The following is a 17,416-nucleotide window of genomic DNA, read 5'->3' as shown; positions in this document are numbered from 1 at the left end:
GTACTTAGCACTGTAAGCAACACAACTGTGCAATAAATGTTTTGTTATGACTGTGTTTGTGTTGCTTCAAAATCTCATGTGATCTCACAGCACGATAAAGAGGTAGAATAGTAAAATTAAACGAGACTTACCTGTAAGTTGAAGTTTGATTGAGATTCTACCGAGTCACAAAGTGCTGGGAGATTACATGTCCTCCCAACCCACCCTTTGTTGGTAGCCGTGAGTCACTCACATTAACCCTTTGAAGACTGAGTTGGCACATGCACTTGCAATCTCATGTAATCTCCCAGCACTTTATAACTCGGTAGAATCTAAATCAAACTTCAACTTACAGGTAAGTCTTGTTTAATTTTACAATAAACTTGTCGCTTCATTATATCCTTTATTACCCCCAAAGAAGGCTTACAGTGGATGTTAATAGCTGAAACATTGGGTTTCTAACAATTTTTAATAGCTTTTCTCAACCAGTGTAACATTTTAATAATTATTTATATTTATCACTTGATTAACAGTCGGTCAATAGTTGGCTGAGTGTCAACCAACTCAGATGCATCAATCAAAAATTGGTCAGCTGTTGACCAAGATGTCGACGGAGTGTTGATTGAGTGTCAACTGTGTTTGTTTCTTAAAATTTCTATATTTTTTGCAAGCATTTTCGGCCTGGTGCATGCTACTGGTGTACACAAGCATAACATCATGTGTATGCACAAATTTGCTCTTCAGAGAAAGGCACGGTTTTGGTGCGAGAGCATAGGGTAAAATCAAAGGCACCGTTTAGGCACAAGCAAGACACATTTCTGGCACTCTTTAGCACCGTTTAGGCACAGCTTAGGCACAGCTTAGGCACAGCTTAGACACAGCTTAGGCACAGCTTAGGCACAGTCCAGGCACAATTTAGGCATATTTTATGGAACAATTAGGCACATTTTTGGGACAAGTACCACAACGTTTCCTGGAAATCTTTGACCTTATATATCCGAGCCGGTTAAAATCGTAGCACTGTCAGGCACACTGAGTATGGTCGAGTTTTGAGTTTGCCGGGGATCTGGGAATGGCTTCACATTATCAGAGGTAAGAACAGTATTTTTTAATCATTTCTTCTCATGCATTCAGATATTCTTAATGTATACCAGTTGGCTTTTGCATGTTGACAGAAAAAAAGTCATTAAGCCGCCTAAAATAAAATTGCATGGTTAAGCTAAACTGTAGTTATGTACCAATGTAAAGTTTCAAATGCTATAACTAAGACAGGCAAAGTCAACTTAATTACACTGTAATAAAATAAAGACTACATTTTGCCATTTCCACTGGGAAGTGGTTAGAGATGGAATAGAATGCTGTCTAAAATTCATTATATCGAATAACAACAATTACATTATAGGCCTCACACAGGTTAGAATAAAGATTACTTTTAGAGCTCTTTAACACACAACTTCGCCACAATTATGCACGATTTCGCACAACTTAGGCACAGTCTTTGAAGACTTTACTCACAACTTTAGGCACAACTTGGGCACAGATCGATTAGGCACGACTTAAGCAAAATTTCAGAGCAAGTTAGGCACAGCTTAGGCACATCTTATGCACACACATAAAAATATGTTGCACGTTTCCTGCACAACCCAGGCACATTTTATGCACAAACTGTTTGTGCAAGGCACACTTTCTTTAGAAACTGATTTTAGATCAACTGCACGCTGTGATGTCCATTTTCCCTATTTTTAAGAAATCAGTTACCCGAGGAAGAATGCTGAACTTGTGGGCATTTCAAAAATTAGTTTCTTACTTTCTCTACAACAACAGGAATTAAAACAAAAATGATCTTTTAAATCATTGTTCACTCCACATCTAGACGGATATAACATGACAATCCTGCTGTAAATTGCTCTACTAAGTTCCTCACTTTTCAATTGATTACTGTCATTGTACTCATAAACCAATAACTTTTGTGGAGAAAGTTAAATTGGGTAACTTTTATAAAAACAGAGAGATCCTAAAATGTGCTTAGTAAGACTTCAAATGTTTTGCGAAGCATTCAAAATGGCGCCATTTTAGAGGACTTTTTTAAAATACTCTCTTTTATTTCAACCATATAGGCAGACCCAAACTTTTTCACTGGGCAGATATTCACAAACGCCAACTTCTTACCAAGTATCAACATGATTTGATATTAAACAACTTCACAAGAGCCAAATTACAAGTGATTTTTAGCTGTGTACACCCGCATCAGTGAACGACTCTCCTCAAAGACTAATTAAATTAATTTGTGCTTTCATTAGATGCCACAGAGTCTGCAGCAATATTTGAGTACTTTCCTGGTTTCTTTTGTCACAAATTTACAATTTGCAGAATATTAAAGCCACTAACTCGGGAACTTTTTGGTCTCTCTCACAGACACAATTAAGGCAAGAAATAAAACAAGAAGCTAAGGAAAAGCTATACATTTCCCTTCTTTATTTAAACCCTGACAAACATACTATTGTAGCTTGAAAACAGCAGATGGTATATATTGAAACGACCTGTGGGTAATTCTAAAAGATACGTTTCACTTTTTGTACTAAAAAGTGGCGCTACCCGACATCACACGACATATAAAAAACTGCATGGAAATAGAGTATTATAACACTAATGAGGCAGAATGCATGCCTCTTACAAGTTGGGTTCCACCATAAGGAAAACCACTCAACATTTGTGTATGATCCCGTATGCAATGTATCCTCCACCTAATATATAGAAGACACAAATGCTAACTAATCTGCGCATGCATTTAGAGCAAATTAGCCTGCAGAACAGGCATATTTTTTTGCATATTTTAGGCCAAAAGAGGCGAAAGCAGGGTGAGCATGAAGCGTGAGTCACGCGCAAGGGGAAGAGCGTGAAAAAATAACACCTGTACGCATACCATTGTTCAAGCTGTTCCACACCCAGACAAACCCTAAATGACCAGCCAATCACAGCGTTACAAAGACAGTGGTCACTATGCCACGTTGTATGGCGTTTCATCCCCGCCAAAATTCAATGCTTCATTTTACATTCTACTTTTCGCAGTTTATCCTACCTTTGTTGTTTGACATCTGAGTTCGCACTTTCTTTACCATTTTTGCTTTCTCAAGTCCAGAAGGCTGCTTTAAATCCGCAATCTGTTATCAAAACTACTCACTTGAAAGCCCACCGATCGTCATGCTTTCGCGGCAGTTGAAGGAAAAATTCTTCACCAGAAAGGTTTGGGGACTCTACACACTTCCAAGGTCTTGCTTTCATCCCTAAAACGTAGAAATTACTTCTTTGGGACTTAAAATGGAAAACAAAAACACAAATCAATGTGTAGGTGGCCTCAGAGTGGAATATCAAGGTATACAGAGTCCCCAAACCTTTCTGGTGAAGAATTTTTCCTTCAACCACCACGAAAGCATGACCATCGGTGCACTTTCAAGTGAGTAGTTTTGATAACAGATCGCGGATTTAAAGCAGCTTCCTGGACTTTAGAATGCAAAAATGGTAATGTGCAGTATTACTTCAAAGTTGAATTCAACTTCTTGAATGATTGGTGAGGCCACAGCCGATAAAATGACTGTAAAAGTTGTCGGTAAAAACTCAAGCTTTCGCTTTAGCATGAAAATTTATTTGAACATGCAGTTCATGCAGCGATGCATGTCTGCAAAATTTTGAACATTTTTTTGCTTTTAGACAGGTTTCTTTGCCTCATCTATGTCTTCAATGAAAATTTATTGTCATGTTTCTTCCCTTTGGTTGCCTTTATTTGGGAATTTTAGATTTTAAAAGTGAACAGTATTTTTGCATGCTGGATTTCTGCATAATTAATTTATGGCGGTCTGCGGTTCATTTGTTTAGTTTATTCGCTTTGTTCAGATATATTTGTTTGAGTCTTATTCAGCTATTACAGAACTCCTAAGAAAAGAACTAGGTGGGCACTAATTTAACACAGTTGAAATTTGATTTACCTCAACAAAATTGGCTTGTTTTCTCGTCTTTTTTAATTTTCATTCTCTGCACTGTATTATTTTCATCGGACGGCCAAGAAATTATCTGATTTCTTGTTTTTCAATGGGGTTTCACTTGTTTCCTTTGCTTTTATTTTTCCAATGTTTTCTCAAGTGTCATTTGTTACAGTAAAAGACTGGAAATTCAGTTTCATCTGGTTTCGATTTGTTGTCCGAATCTAATAACTCATTTTTGCACATTCAATTTTTTTGGCTTTGTCACGCGACAAAGAAAAAATATAATTTCTTGTTCTCTTTAACATTAGTTTTACACATCAAGTTGAGTTCTCTTTGTTGATATTTTGTAATATTTTAGCCCTTCATTTATTCAACTTTAAATAAACGACGTCTTAAAATCTGATCTTGAGTCTGTAGTTTAATACTGCGCATATGATTTATTTTTGTGCTTCCTCTTGCTCTGAAATATTCCAAAAAACAACAGGGAATTAGGGGTGGGTCGCAAGCAATTTCATACAGGTGTCAATGGGTTAAAGGGCAGGGAGGAAGGAGGCACATTCGGAAATAAACAAAGGGCTTTTGGAATAGCTTCATCCACAGCACAAGGTGAATAGATGATGCGACCGCCACGTTGTATTTGAAAAACATTCGAGGATCATGTGATATAAAGTAACCAATTGGGTAGCCGCGTTCATATTTGAACGCCGGAACAGCTTATGCGTACAGGCGTTATTTTTTTTGCGCTCTTCCCCTCACGTGCGACTCGCGCTTCGCGCTCGCCTTGCTTTCGCCTCTGTTCCACTAAAATACGCAAAAAAATTACGCCTGTTCTGTAGGCTAAGAGCAAATTGGTTTTGTTCTAAAGAGAATAGTACCACAAGGAGAGCAATGGGTTACTTAAAACAAATATATAGCTTTGCGATGTTGACACTTAATTGACTTAGATGAAACATGTTTTACGTAGGGTACACATGTACCTTTCCCACCTCGCCCCCACCACTTCCTTGCCTCTAAACTAATTAATTAATTGAAATTAATTAATTAAACAAACATTTAACACCTTAGCATCATAGAGCCATAGTGCCATAGTGTCATAGCACCTTAGTGCCTTAGCGACAGGCAGCCTCCAAAACCATCCCAATAGTGTACCCTGCACTAAAAACGAAGCCCCTGGCAGCATTTTTAATGAGCAAATCCAGCTCAATCCCTGTGGCCAATCTCTGCGGTAAAACATGCAAGTTTTCTGGTAGAAATATACTCAGACACCACCAAAATGAAAAGTAGTATTAATATTATCAAAAATGAAATTGATTAGTAAGTCATCAAAAAACTTTCAGTGTTCCTGGGTGTTGATGGAAAATGTCTTTTATTCAAATGAAGACGTTTTCACTCGACTGAAACTATTTTTCATTCACCCAGCAAAGGAAAAACTATACACTTGCCCGCTTTACAAACTGAACACCATGCCTGTGTCAAAATTGAGAAGCCAAATTGTTTTTAATTCTATTTATTTTTCATTTTACGTGCTTCTCTTCAAAAAAATGTTTTGAATTTAGACTAACTTAGCAGGCAACATTGATTCAAGGATTTTTTGCATAAAAACAGAGATACTCAGTGGGTAATTCAGGAAATAGCAAGCAAATACACAAACATGAAAGTGATCAACACTAAGAAGACTGCAAACAAGTCAGACGGGTTTACTGCATTCCAAAACACCAGTGAATGATTTCCATTTTGGGGTTCATGAATTATTGATGAGTTTGAAAACCTGGGTAAGCGGGGAAGTTCCCTGGGCAGGCAAAATTTGAAAGTTACTTGCCCAAATGGCAAGCGGGAACTCAAATATTATTCAACCCTGATATAAGCTTAACAGTTTTGTTACCATGGCAACATACTAGGTTCAGGCCTCCCCAATGTTTAAGGCTTTTCTAGACACCTTTGGCATTTTATTTTGACATTCGCTAATGGTGCCTCATCTGCATGATCCAGCCAGCATTTAAATATGTTAGGTTGAGTTTGTGGCCTTGTTTAATGTTTTGCGAGCTGAAAATAACTTAAGAGCAGCTTCGCCTAAATATCAACTAGACTTGGAAATAGCGAAAAAACTGAATTTCTTCAAACTTGCCCAGAATGAAGCCCTACAGGCACTAGTTACAAAAATATTGTTTTAAGTTCGATAAATCAAAAATTATTTTTTTTATGCAATTTTTTCGTTTTGATGTCCCAAATCGGCCAAAATGGATTGAAAATGAGCGGCATATTCAGAGGCTCGTAAACTCAAAAGTAAAATTCTCCATTACAAACTGATTTCACGTCGTATTTGCACTTCCTTTCTTGTATATTTAGAGCTAAATAGATCACGATTTGATTAAAACTAAAATATTTGACGAATTTTCTAAATTAACGACCCAAGATAGGTTAACAAGAGGTCTACATTTAGCCTATTTTCAAATGCTAAAAAGGCGTTCTGGTACACGGCTTTTCCCAAAACGACTAGTTTGGTCTGAAAGAGCATTGTTTCCTCTTTAAATTAGTGAAATTAAATTTTTGGGTAAATAAAACTGCGAGCGCTTAGATAGCGAACTAAATGCAGCACTTCTTCCTGAAAACGTGACCTTTGACCCAGGCGTAACGAAACCGATTACTGCAAGAAAAGTAAACGTTTCGTTATTTTGAAACATTTTCTGGTGATATCTCTCCGAAACCATTACTGCAAGAAACTGCTTCCAGATATGAAATCTTACAGGGTCAAAGAAGGAGCTAAACAGCGCATTTTGACACTAACTTTGTCAAATATTTTAGTTTTAATCAAATCGCGATCTATTTAGCTCTAAATATACAAGAAAGGAAGTGCAAATATGTCGTGAAATCAGTTTGTAATGACGAATTTTACTTTTGAGTTTACGAGCCTCTGAATATGCCGCTCATTTTCAATCCATTTTGGCCGATTTGGGGCATCAAAACAAAAAAATTGCGTAAAAAGATAATTTTTGATTTATCGAACTTAAAACAATATTTTTGCAATTAGTGCCCGTAGGGCTTCATTCTGGGCGAGTTTGAAGAAATTCGATTTTTTCGCTATTTCCAAGTCTAGTTGATATTTAGGCAAAGCTGCTCTTAAATATTGAAATCAAGGGACTGGAAAAGAGTGAGTTGCCATGGGAACAGAATTTTTTATAGCTGTAGGTATGTAGCCTACCAAGTTTCAATGGTCTGTGCTACAAATTGAGCAAGACAGCTCTAGTTATATACTTCACATAATATTGGGTTGAATGTACATACAATATGATGTCATCAGTTCTCCCATTTGCATATTTTACATATTTTTTTCAAACTTAAATATCTCCAGAGCCAAAGCAGATAATTACAAATGGTAAACAGGGTTTTTATTCTTTCGTGGAATTCTATGTGATACACCTAAAAAAAACAAGGGGTAAACTTTGATCATAGTAGCACTTTAAACTTAATGTGATAACAATAACAATAACAATAACAATAACAATAATAATAATTAATAATAAAATAATAATAATAATAATAATAATAAAGACTTTATTTAAGGAGGGTTAACACTTAATAGCAGTAAGTAATGAATAAGTAATGAACGCAAATATATAAAGTAATAAAAGTTAAAAACCTAAAATTATGAGAGAGACACAAATAGTTGAATTATTCACATTTTGTTCCAATTTCCTTACTTGTTCTTTAGGCAGCTAAATAATTTATGGCACAATAATTGTGCCACAAATTATTTAGTGCCACTAGAGTTAATCTTGAAGTCTTAATTCACCAAGTAGGTTTTGTGTTCATTAAGTAAACAAAATACTCCAAGGTGATGTAACCATCAAAACAAGCCAAGATTTCAGAAGCAATTAACATTAATCTTAAGTTTCAATATATTTCAAACATTTGCCAGGTTCAAGAGAATACGTCCAACAGCATCTTACAAAACTTTGCTAGATGACAGTGATTTTTCCCTTGAGAAAGAAACTAAAACCTTCACATCTAACACTTTGTAAGTTATATTTATTTATTCATTCATTTATTTATTTATTTATTTATTTTATTTTTTAAATACATAGATGTATATATGTGTACATATCCAACATTAATAAAACAGGATAAACATCACGAAAAGTCATTTCAAATACAGTTTTGATTACCATCAATCTGGCTCTGTCAAACTGAGCAGCAATCAGCACTTCCTTGAGATTTTCCAGAATCATGTCTAAAAACTAAGAAAAAAAGCTTCAATCTGTCAATGAATTGCTTGAAGTAATTGGGAAGAATATGTGGTAATAGGCATGCATGTGCACATGCACATAATGATGACCTCTGCTTAAATAGAAGTATATTCTGTTCTTGTAAATGCGTGGATTACAAACATTACCAGATCTTTTTTTTGTAAAGAATATCATCTTCAAAAAGAAAACGACAAAGCAAAAAAATGTTTGAAAAATACCCAAACAACTTCAATGCAAAATATTCTTCAGGAATTAGGCTAAGAAAAATTCACCCACTGCCATGACCATGGTAAATATTTTGAATTCTTAACTTAGTAAACAGAAAATGTATTAATAAAACATATGTGGTAATTGACAATCAGTGGTTTGATTACTTCAATCTGTCAGATGTACAGTTATGTATACATCATTACACATATGGATAAAAAACTATTTTAATGTGGCTAAATATCATTTAGGCAAGGTTAAACTCAAGCTAATACAGCCAGCTAGCATGCCCATCCAGCTAATATCATTTAGGCAAGTTAAATATGAGCTTATCAGCCGGCGGTTTCCCCGTTTGGGAGTACATGACCTGTTGGGTGGCCTTCAGGGGTTTTGCAGGGGTTTATGGTTCATTGCATAATTGTTGTAGTGTACTCAGCTGATTGTTACGGATCAGTTGCACTGCTTTGCTCGCAAATCATTGCGGATTCTTGGCTCTTCGTTGCCTTTTGTTTTCTTTTGAGAGCTATTGTTTATCCTTGTTTATACGATAATGACGGCCAGGTCAACCCGTAACAGCCAAGCGGCGGCCTTCGATGCCATTGTTTCTGTTGCTGAGACGACTCGACCACATTCAAATGATGCAAATGTCCCTCAATCAACTACACAGACGCCAGTCGTTCCTTTGACGTCTCAAGCTCAATCTACTGATCAGCCTTCTCCCGCTTTCTTAGCATCGGTTGTCAATGCGGTCAAGCAAGCCCTCGCAGCTGAGCAAGCATCAAATCTGCCATTGACGCCCCCAGTTTCTTCATCCTCGAGTGTGCCAGAGGCGGCCATGCCTGGGGGCATTCCTCCATCGTCTCTATCTTCTGGCCAGCTAGATGCTCAAGTCTCAGCCCTGGCAGCCTCTGGTGTTGGTTTTCCACCTGTTTTGGCAGTTGCTGCGAGCGCTATGGCGCAAGGTAGGCCCAATTTTGTTGTGCCTTCATTTGTTTCTATGTTTGCCTCGCCAATACCTGCACTCGCAACACCTTCGTCCAACACCGCTATTGGGACTGTGTCGCTCACTCTCGGCGGTGCTTCTTCACCGGCCCAGTTGCCCGTGCTGCATCAGGCATTCGTGGTTGGCCCTGGGTTTTCGCCTATTCCAGCGAAACTCGTAAGCCAGATTGTGGCTGGGAAGTTTGTAGAGCTGAACGAGTTGCTTTCTGTCAACATAGTCTCAACTGAGTCCGAGCCTTAATTGCTGTTCGACGATCGGTTGGTGCTAACTTCGACACCCAAAAAGCCTAAATGGCGCATTGAGGACATATCGAGTTGGCCAGAGGCTTTCTCAGTGTACAGCCTCATTTTGTTGTCCCACTTCCCTCAGCAGTGGAGGGATTTGCTGCAATACCAGCTTTTGATTCTCCACACACATCACCAGTTCGCCGCTGGTCTGGTTGGCGTATGATTGGGCCTTCAGCGAACACGCTGCCGCAATGAACTTGACGGACTGGTCGGCCATAAATGTCCAGTTGTTTAATTTCCACACGGCTGGGGCCTCTGTCCGTCCTGGCTGTGAACTGTCAGATGAATCCACGGCGCCACATGGAGCTTCATCTTCCCACATTATTTGCAAATCGTGGAACCGAGGCTGTTGTGTTGCTCCTTCTTCTTCATGCCGTTTTGCCCACAAATGCTCCAGCTGCTTTGGTCCACACCACGTTGGAGCTTGCCCTGGCGAGCCACCAAGCCAGTCCCGAGCTTCACCCAAACAGCAAGCTGACTCTTCTCAATCTCGCTCGAGCAGCAAGTCCAGGCACTAAGCGATTGAAATATTAGACTCTAATCATTGTTATTAGGCCATCCCTTACTGTTTTGACTTTGTTGTTAGGGTGGAGGACTTCTAGCAGCATGTTTAGGTGCGAATAGACACTATCAGATTGTTGTTTGTCATTTGCCACATTATGTTTGTTATTTCCCACCACACTATGTTGTTGTTCTTTCATTTTAGGATGGTGTATTTACCACTTGTGTCTCTTCACCTTTTGTGCTTGAACTAAACCTAGTTGCTTCAGCATTTGTTATTTACTGGGATGTCCATCAATGAAGGGTTTGGGTTGGGGTTAGATATTATGGGGCCAGTTAGTGACTCCTGCTCTATTTGTGTTCTTTCCTAGCTCCTCTCCCCCCAGTTTCAGCAGTCACTCCTCTGCAGGTAGAGCAGTTTGCCTGGGAGTTGCCGCTCCATCCCCATCAACAGCAGGTTCAATTTGCATTGGATGGAATCCATCATGGGTTCAAATTGGGCTTCTGCCCGGCCCAAAAGCTTAAGGTGGCTAAGAAAAACAAACCATCTGCTCACCAGCATCAATCTGTCATTGACAACTATTTAGCCAATGAGGTGTCGTTGGGAAGGGTGGCTAGCCCTTTCGATTCCCCCCCCCCCCCCCCCCCGTTCCCCAACCTCCAAGTCAGTAGCTTTGGTGTTATTCCAAAGAAGGGCCAACCAGGAAAGTGGCAACTCATTGTGGACTTGTCTTCCCCAGGGGGATATAGTGTCAATGATGGGATCAACCCAGATGAGTTTACCCTCCACTACATAACTGTGGATCAAGTTATTCGCCTAGTGTCTCGACTGGGAAAGGGGGCCCTCATGGCTATATTCGATGTCGAGTCTGCTTACTGCAATGTTCCTGTTCATCCATCTGACCGTTATTTCCTGGCGATGAAGTGGCGTAATCAGTACTATGTGGATCTGGCTCTCCCCTTTGGCCTTCGATCAGCTCCTTTTATCTTCAATGCGATAGCAGACATGGTTGAGTGGATCCTTGTGCATTCTTATCAGATTCCAGACCTGCCGCACTACCTCGACGACTTCATCACTGCTGGCCCTCCTGAGTCATCTCAGTGTGTGCACAACTTGAGCATTGCAGTGTCAGTATGCAGATGTTTGGGCTTGCCACCTCACCCCGGCAAGTGTGTGGGCCCCTCAGCTGTGCTCATGGTCCTAGGTATTGAGCTGGATTCCTTTACTCAAATCGCTCGTCTCCCTGCCAAGAAATTCTCCACTTTGCGAGATCTCATTACTTCTTGGCTTTCTCGAAAATGGTGCAATAGGCAGGAGTTAGAATCTCTCATTGGCCATCTGCATCATGTTGCATCATCTGTAGCACGGTGTTAGCTTTTGGCTGTTCCAAGGTTTATTGCCAGAGGCAGACATCTAGGTGGCTTCTGATGCAGCTGGATCAATTGGTTATGGAGCATACCTCAAGGGCCTTTGGTTTGCTGGTTCCTGGGCTCCTTCTCAACAACAGCAGTCCATTGCTTATAAGGAGCTCTTTCCAATTGTCATCGCTGCTCATGTTTGGGGGCACATGTAGTGCAAGAATCACGCCCTTTTCCGTTCAGACAATGATGCTGTCGTCCATGTTTTGAATTCCAGGACTTCTAAAGTACCTTGTTTGATGTGATTACTGCGCAGCCTGCTTCTTGCAGCCATTCATCGTAGTTTTTCCTTTTCTGCACAACATGTACCTAGGGTTAACAATCAGATAGCTGATGCTTTGTCTCACTTTCGTTGGCAGGACTTCAGGCAGTTGGTCCCAGATGCACAGCCTCACCCTACTTGGATTCCTTCGGAACTTCTGGCAGACTTGACTTCCCTGCCTTAGAGCAACAGTGCTTTTTCTTTTTGTCTCAAGGCCTCACCCCCTCAACACACTGTTCATATGCTTCAGTGCAATCGAAGTTCATTTCCCTTTGCTGTCAGCTTGGCAAGTTACATCCTTCAGGGTCCCCATGCCCAGCAGACGAATGGACACTTTGACTCTTTGTCACGTTTCTTGTGAGAACCATTCAGCATTCCTCTATCAAGGTGTATTTGTCTGGGGTTAGAACCCTTCATATTGAACAAGGGTTCCCCGACCCACTCACGAATTGCCTTCATCTTCAACGGGTTGTACATGGAATCAAACACTGTCAAGGTTCTCCTTCTTCTTCGCAACTCCCATTACTGATGATCTGATGTTGGTTATTTGGCGGTCTCTGGACCTTCGCCTCCTGGACCATTGCATGTCCTGGGCAGCTTGTTCATTGGGATATTTTGGCTTCCTATGCGCTTCCAAGTTCAGCGTTCCCAACCTGTCTAGCTTCTCTTCACCTCTGCACTTGGGTGTTCAGGATATTGCGGTGGATTCACCTTCAGCCACATCATGCATGCGCATTAAGATTAAAGGTTCCAAGACTGATCCGTTTCGGAAGGGCTGTCTCATTCACATTGGCGTTGGTCGGCATCCATTGTGTGCAGTTCATGCTCTTATGACTTACCTTGCGTTCACGGGTGATGCTCCAGGCCCCCTGTTTTTGTTCCAGAGTGGTCAGCCCCTTTCACATTCTGTGTTGACGGATTGGCTTCAGCAGGTCATGGTCTCCACCAGGATTCCCGGTAATTTCTTGAGCCATAGCTTTCGCATAGGGGCTGCTACTGTCGCTGCTTGCAACTGAGTACCGGATCATCTGATTCAGTCCATGGGCCGCTGGTCAAGCAATGCCTAGCAGCTCTACCTTAGGACCCCGTTGGATGCCTTAGCTGCCCTCTCAAAAAAATTGGCTAGAGGAAAGTATTTGCGCTGCCTGGAGCACCTTTTGGAGCTTATCTCTACTTGCTGTAGCATTATGTTCCTGCGTCTTTCCTTTGGATTTGCAGTCCACCATGGCTAGCTTCCTAGGTATGTGTTTATTTTGCATTTGCCCATTGTATCAGCTGATTGGTGCTTGGGGGAGGTTTGGGGGATCAGAGGTACCATGTCACACTGTCCTTGGGTCCCTCCTTTCTCCAAGCACCAGGACAAGGGTTTCATCTAAGTGGTTCCTACTTTCCAGGGTTGCCATGGATACCTCCTAGCGGCTTATGGCTTTGGCACCCCGCTAACCTTTAAGGCACCAGTTCCCAAGCTCATCTATTTGTGATGAGTTTAAATGTCGCTAAATATCATTTAAGCAAGGTTAAACTCGAGCTAATGCAGCCAGCCAGTGTGCCCATCCAGCTAATATCATTTAGGCAAGTTAAATATGAGCTTATGCAGCCAGCGATTTCCCCATTTGGGAGTACGTGACCTGTGGGGCAGCCTTCAGGGGTTTTGCAGGGGTTTATGGTTCATTGCATAATTTTTGTAGTGTATACAACTGATTGTTGCGGATCAGTTACGCTGCTTTGCTCGCGAATCATTGTGGATTCTTGCACCCTCTCCTCCCTCCCGTTTTGTTCTTGGTCAGGGTAAGTATTCTTCAGGTAAGTAGTTTCCACTGAATTTCTTTCAGTGTGATGGTGCGGGTTAGCAGACGCTCATTGGGTGGTTCCTGCTTTCCAGGGTTGCCATGGATACCTCCTAGCAGCTTATGGTTTTGGCACCCCGCTAACCTTTAAGGCACCAGTTCCCAAGCTCATCTATTTGTGATGAGTTTAATCAAAAAAAGATTATACTTGACTGCATACCCACTGAATGTGAAAGTGGATAACACACAGATTTGTACTTGAAATTTCTTTGAAATAGATTATTATCTAGTGCTAGAGGGCTGGAGGCTCCTAAGCTACCACAATAGCATACTTTGCACTGATAAGCAAATTTACCTCCTCTCCACATCCATAGTTCTTTGCATTCAAAAGTCCTACAAGTGTGCTGTAAACAGTTGTTTTCTCTGGTAGATTTGCAGCACTGAAAAAAGTATTCCAGAACATAATTTGAAGAACGATAAGGATTAAGTAATTTCATATATAGAAATAAAACTTTTTTTTCACTGTTATTTTTGATTGGTTCAGAGTGGAAACTGCAAAGTTCTCAGGTTTCTGTCAGTAAATTAATGCAGCAACAGGACCGCAGCCTGGCAAGTAATAATGAGAAATAAGTTTTGCTGCATTACACTTGCACAGATGAAATTTGCATACATGTGTATGTTCACATATGCAGTACAGTATAGACATCATACACTTACATGCATTTATTATATGGCTTTGGCTTGTGACTGATATAACGCACACTGTGATTGGCTAAGTGGCCTAATCTGAGCAGCCATTATGCAGCTGTAATGCCCATGGGCTGATTACAGATTATGCAAATTAGGAAGAGCCCGGCTCTGAAAATTCACGTGCATTGAAACGATGAAAGCCAATTAAAAACAGTAAGAGAAAGTAAATTTAATTCCGAGTAGCTAAAAGTTTAGAGATTTTTCCTTAATAAAATTTACATGTAGAAATCGTTCTTGACTTACCAGCTGGTAACCTTGGTGGGAGCAAGTGAAAAACAATCAAAGTTTGCAAATCGCTAAGTAAAAAACATGATCGGCAGATCTGTCATGCATCCTGAGCAGAACACCATGGAGAAACTTAGAAGTTATCATCTTAGTCACAACGATTACCGAAGTATTGAACTCCGTCAAAGTTCTCATCAAATAGATTCCCTCGCTTTAACACACGCAAGTGTAAATCAGCTTCCAGGATCATCAGATGTAAACAATTGGGCAGTTTCTGTTGGTTATAGTTGTGTTTCTGATAAATGTAGGAAGTTTTAGACGTTCTCGAGGCTTGAAAAGTTCATCCATAAATCCCAGAATAAAGAAGGCGAAGATATGTTGTCGACAGTGAATGTGAAGATCGAGTTATTCTGAGCAGTGCATTCTGAAGCATTAGTATTTTCTTTCACCGAAAGACCGTTTGTTTGGACTACGTTAAAGCACTTTCTGTCTTTTCTATATGCGTTGACATTTTGCCACAAAAGTCGGAAAACTCCCCCATCAAGTTGTGGCACCACGATACCAAAACACCTTTTTCCCGTAAAGAAATGTGTGTTTTAAACGGAATGCATAATACAGTGGTGAAGTTCACTGATTGTGTAGTTTTGCCCTGGGTTTGAGACGATCAATGGATCAGTTAACACACGCATCACTGGATGTAAATTGACAACTTCCGCTCGAATAAGATTTTTTTTTCCTTTCTTTAATTCATGAGCCATATAATAAACAACTTAATAACCTTGACTGTTCGGTCGTTATGGGAAAATCTCAAACCTCGGCCTACTGTATTGACCTTGCTATCGCTCGGTCAATACGGCAAGGCCTCAGTTTTAGATTTTCCCATAATGACCTCACTCTTGGTTATTATGTAGTTAGTAATTTGCTGAGGCAAAACAGAAACCAGTTTATCTTAATAATACATGAGCAATATTGTTAATTATTCCAGCCCGATCCACTTTTTAAATGATTCACAGTTACAATTTCCTCACCATGTGCAAATAATCTTCAGGATGCGTTCTTTGTAATTAGGCAAATCAGCTTCCAGCACACTGGCGAGACCTTCCAGATTACTTTCAAGAGATGATGTACTCTATAAGAGAAAATGAATTTACAACTTACCCCTGACAGTATCACAGTCATTGCCATCAGTATTGACATTCAATTTGGTGTTGGTATTGGTTTGGGTAATAGTGCAGTAAGTACAGTTATTGATGTACTCTATTGTATTGTCACAGAAACAGGTTTTCAAAACAATCTTTCAACAAGACAATTGAAAGGCCGCGTGCAAGAACGTCCCCTAGATTTTTTGGCCATTTTGAAAGTGTTCAAAAATAGCTGAATTTTGGCATGTAGGCTTCGTTGTACCTGAGAAACATTGCTCTGAATTTTTTTTGGCTGGGGCGTTCTTCGTTCTCGAGAAATAACGTATGCAAAAAGCTCAGTTTTCCAAGCGGCATCTTTTGGAGATCTTTTGTTGAACAAAAAACAAAAGAAACCTTATTATTTTGTTGAACAGCAAACAGGCAGACTGTTTATAGTGTATTCCACTGAATCTTAGCTGTCTTAAAGTCAAAGGAAAATAGTATATAGAGCGGAAATCTGGGAACAGATTGTTTACATCGGTTATTGTGACGTAAACACAACACGTGAATCGACCAAGCGGCAAACGAAATACCATCAAACCAAAAAGAGATGTGTCGCATTAGAGCTCTGTCAACTAATATCTTAAGCATAGTGTTAAAGTACCTTGTGTGCCTGCCTGGTGGTTGAGAGGCATCATAAAGCCTCGATAAACCCGTAAGTCATCAGCACGTTTTAAAGAATCAAAATGTGTTCTGAAACTTTGAAGGTAGCTGATATACCGTAATCGTGTTATCGGCATTTGAAGTCAGATCGAGCCAGGCAGCAAAGTCCAAGAGTAGTTCTTGCCCAAGAAAAATACCCTCTCGTGAGTTGTGGCCCATTTGCCAAACGTTGCTAGTGTCAAAGTTTGGAAAGCGAGAACTGGTTTTTGACTTATAAAATTTGTCTTGTATCCACCGCCATGTTTTCCCACGCACGAGGTGTAAAGACCCTTCCCGGCATGCATTGCGATCACGTTCTGCTCGCATTTCTCGAACTGGTAACTAGATTGTTTCGGCTTTTTTCATTTAAAGGTAGTAATGGCCAACAAGTAGCGATCGATTGTAACATAGATCTGTGATCCAGGTTGCATTGATTTTATTTCATATCGGCATGATTTGTAGTGTTTTGAACTTCTGGGATCAGCGGACATGCAGATGTATGGAGACCCGTACGTTGCGCAGAAGGGTTAATTTGTTAATCTGTTAGGCGGTGCGTGACATAAAGCTACGATCGCGTTTGTCGAAAAATATGTATTTATCTTGTAATTTTTAGCCATTTAAGACATTGCTGTATTTGGGAAAGTGCTTATTTGATGTTTATTTGTTCAGTGCAGATAATCATTGTCCCAGGATAACCAAAGTAAGTTCCAGATGTTAACACTATTTTCCGGCCGCCATATTTTACCTATGTAAACCTGAAATCAACATTTTTGAGCTTATACGTTGCGTGAAATTAACATTTTGCTGTTTTCTAAGTGAAATCAACATCCTTTCCGTCACGTGTTACATGAAATCAACATTTTTACATATTTAGACCTGAAATTAACAATTTTTAGCTTATAAGTTGCGTGAAATTAACATTTTGCTGTTTTCTAAGTGAAATCAACAT

At 40.0% G+C, this 17,416-nt stretch overlaps 2 protein-coding genes and 2 pseudogenes across 4 annotated transcripts in view; 3 read left to right on the top strand and 1 right to left on the bottom strand.

Annotated features, from left to right (window-relative positions):
- Positions 1-55, top strand: part of LOC149108189 (uncharacterized) — a 2,889-nt gene extending 2,834 nt beyond the window's left edge. The window contains exon 1 of the mRNA XM_089296035.1: positions 1-55. This exon is cut by the window's left edge and continues 2,834 nt beyond it. Within this exon, the coding sequence (XP_089152161.1) occupies positions 1-36 (36 nt within the window). The 3' untranslated portion in view covers positions 37-55.
- Positions 1-17,416, bottom strand: part of LOC110063329 (nuclear cap-binding protein subunit 1-like) — a 67,319-nt gene that overhangs the window by 45,384 nt on the left and 4,519 nt on the right. For all 3 annotated transcript variants that reach the window (XM_020770303.2, XM_020770301.2, XM_020770302.2), the window contains exons 3-5: positions 15,673-15,773; positions 14,025-14,109; positions 8,123-8,194 (exon numbers count right to left, since the gene is read on the bottom strand). In XM_020770303.2, coding sequence (XP_020625962.2) covers positions 8,123-8,194; positions 14,025-14,109; positions 15,673-15,773 — 258 coding nt within the window. The remainder of the gene's footprint in view (positions 1-8,122; positions 8,195-14,024; positions 14,110-15,672; positions 15,774-17,416) is intronic.
- LOC149108188 (uncharacterized) lies at positions 8,961-10,218 on the top strand (annotated as a pseudogene).
- LOC149108187 (uncharacterized) lies at positions 12,419-13,000 on the top strand (annotated as a pseudogene).

The sequence above is a fragment of the Orbicella faveolata genome, unplaced genomic scaffold, assembly GCF_042242905.1.
Source record: "Orbicella faveolata isolate gen_17 unplaced genomic scaffold, um_ofav_v1 contig_26, whole genome shotgun sequence".
NCBI lineage: Eukaryota > Metazoa > Cnidaria > Anthozoa > Scleractinia > Merulinidae > Orbicella > Orbicella faveolata.
The sequence above is the reverse complement of the archived record's forward strand: the minus strand, read 5'-3'. Positions and strand labels throughout refer to the sequence as shown.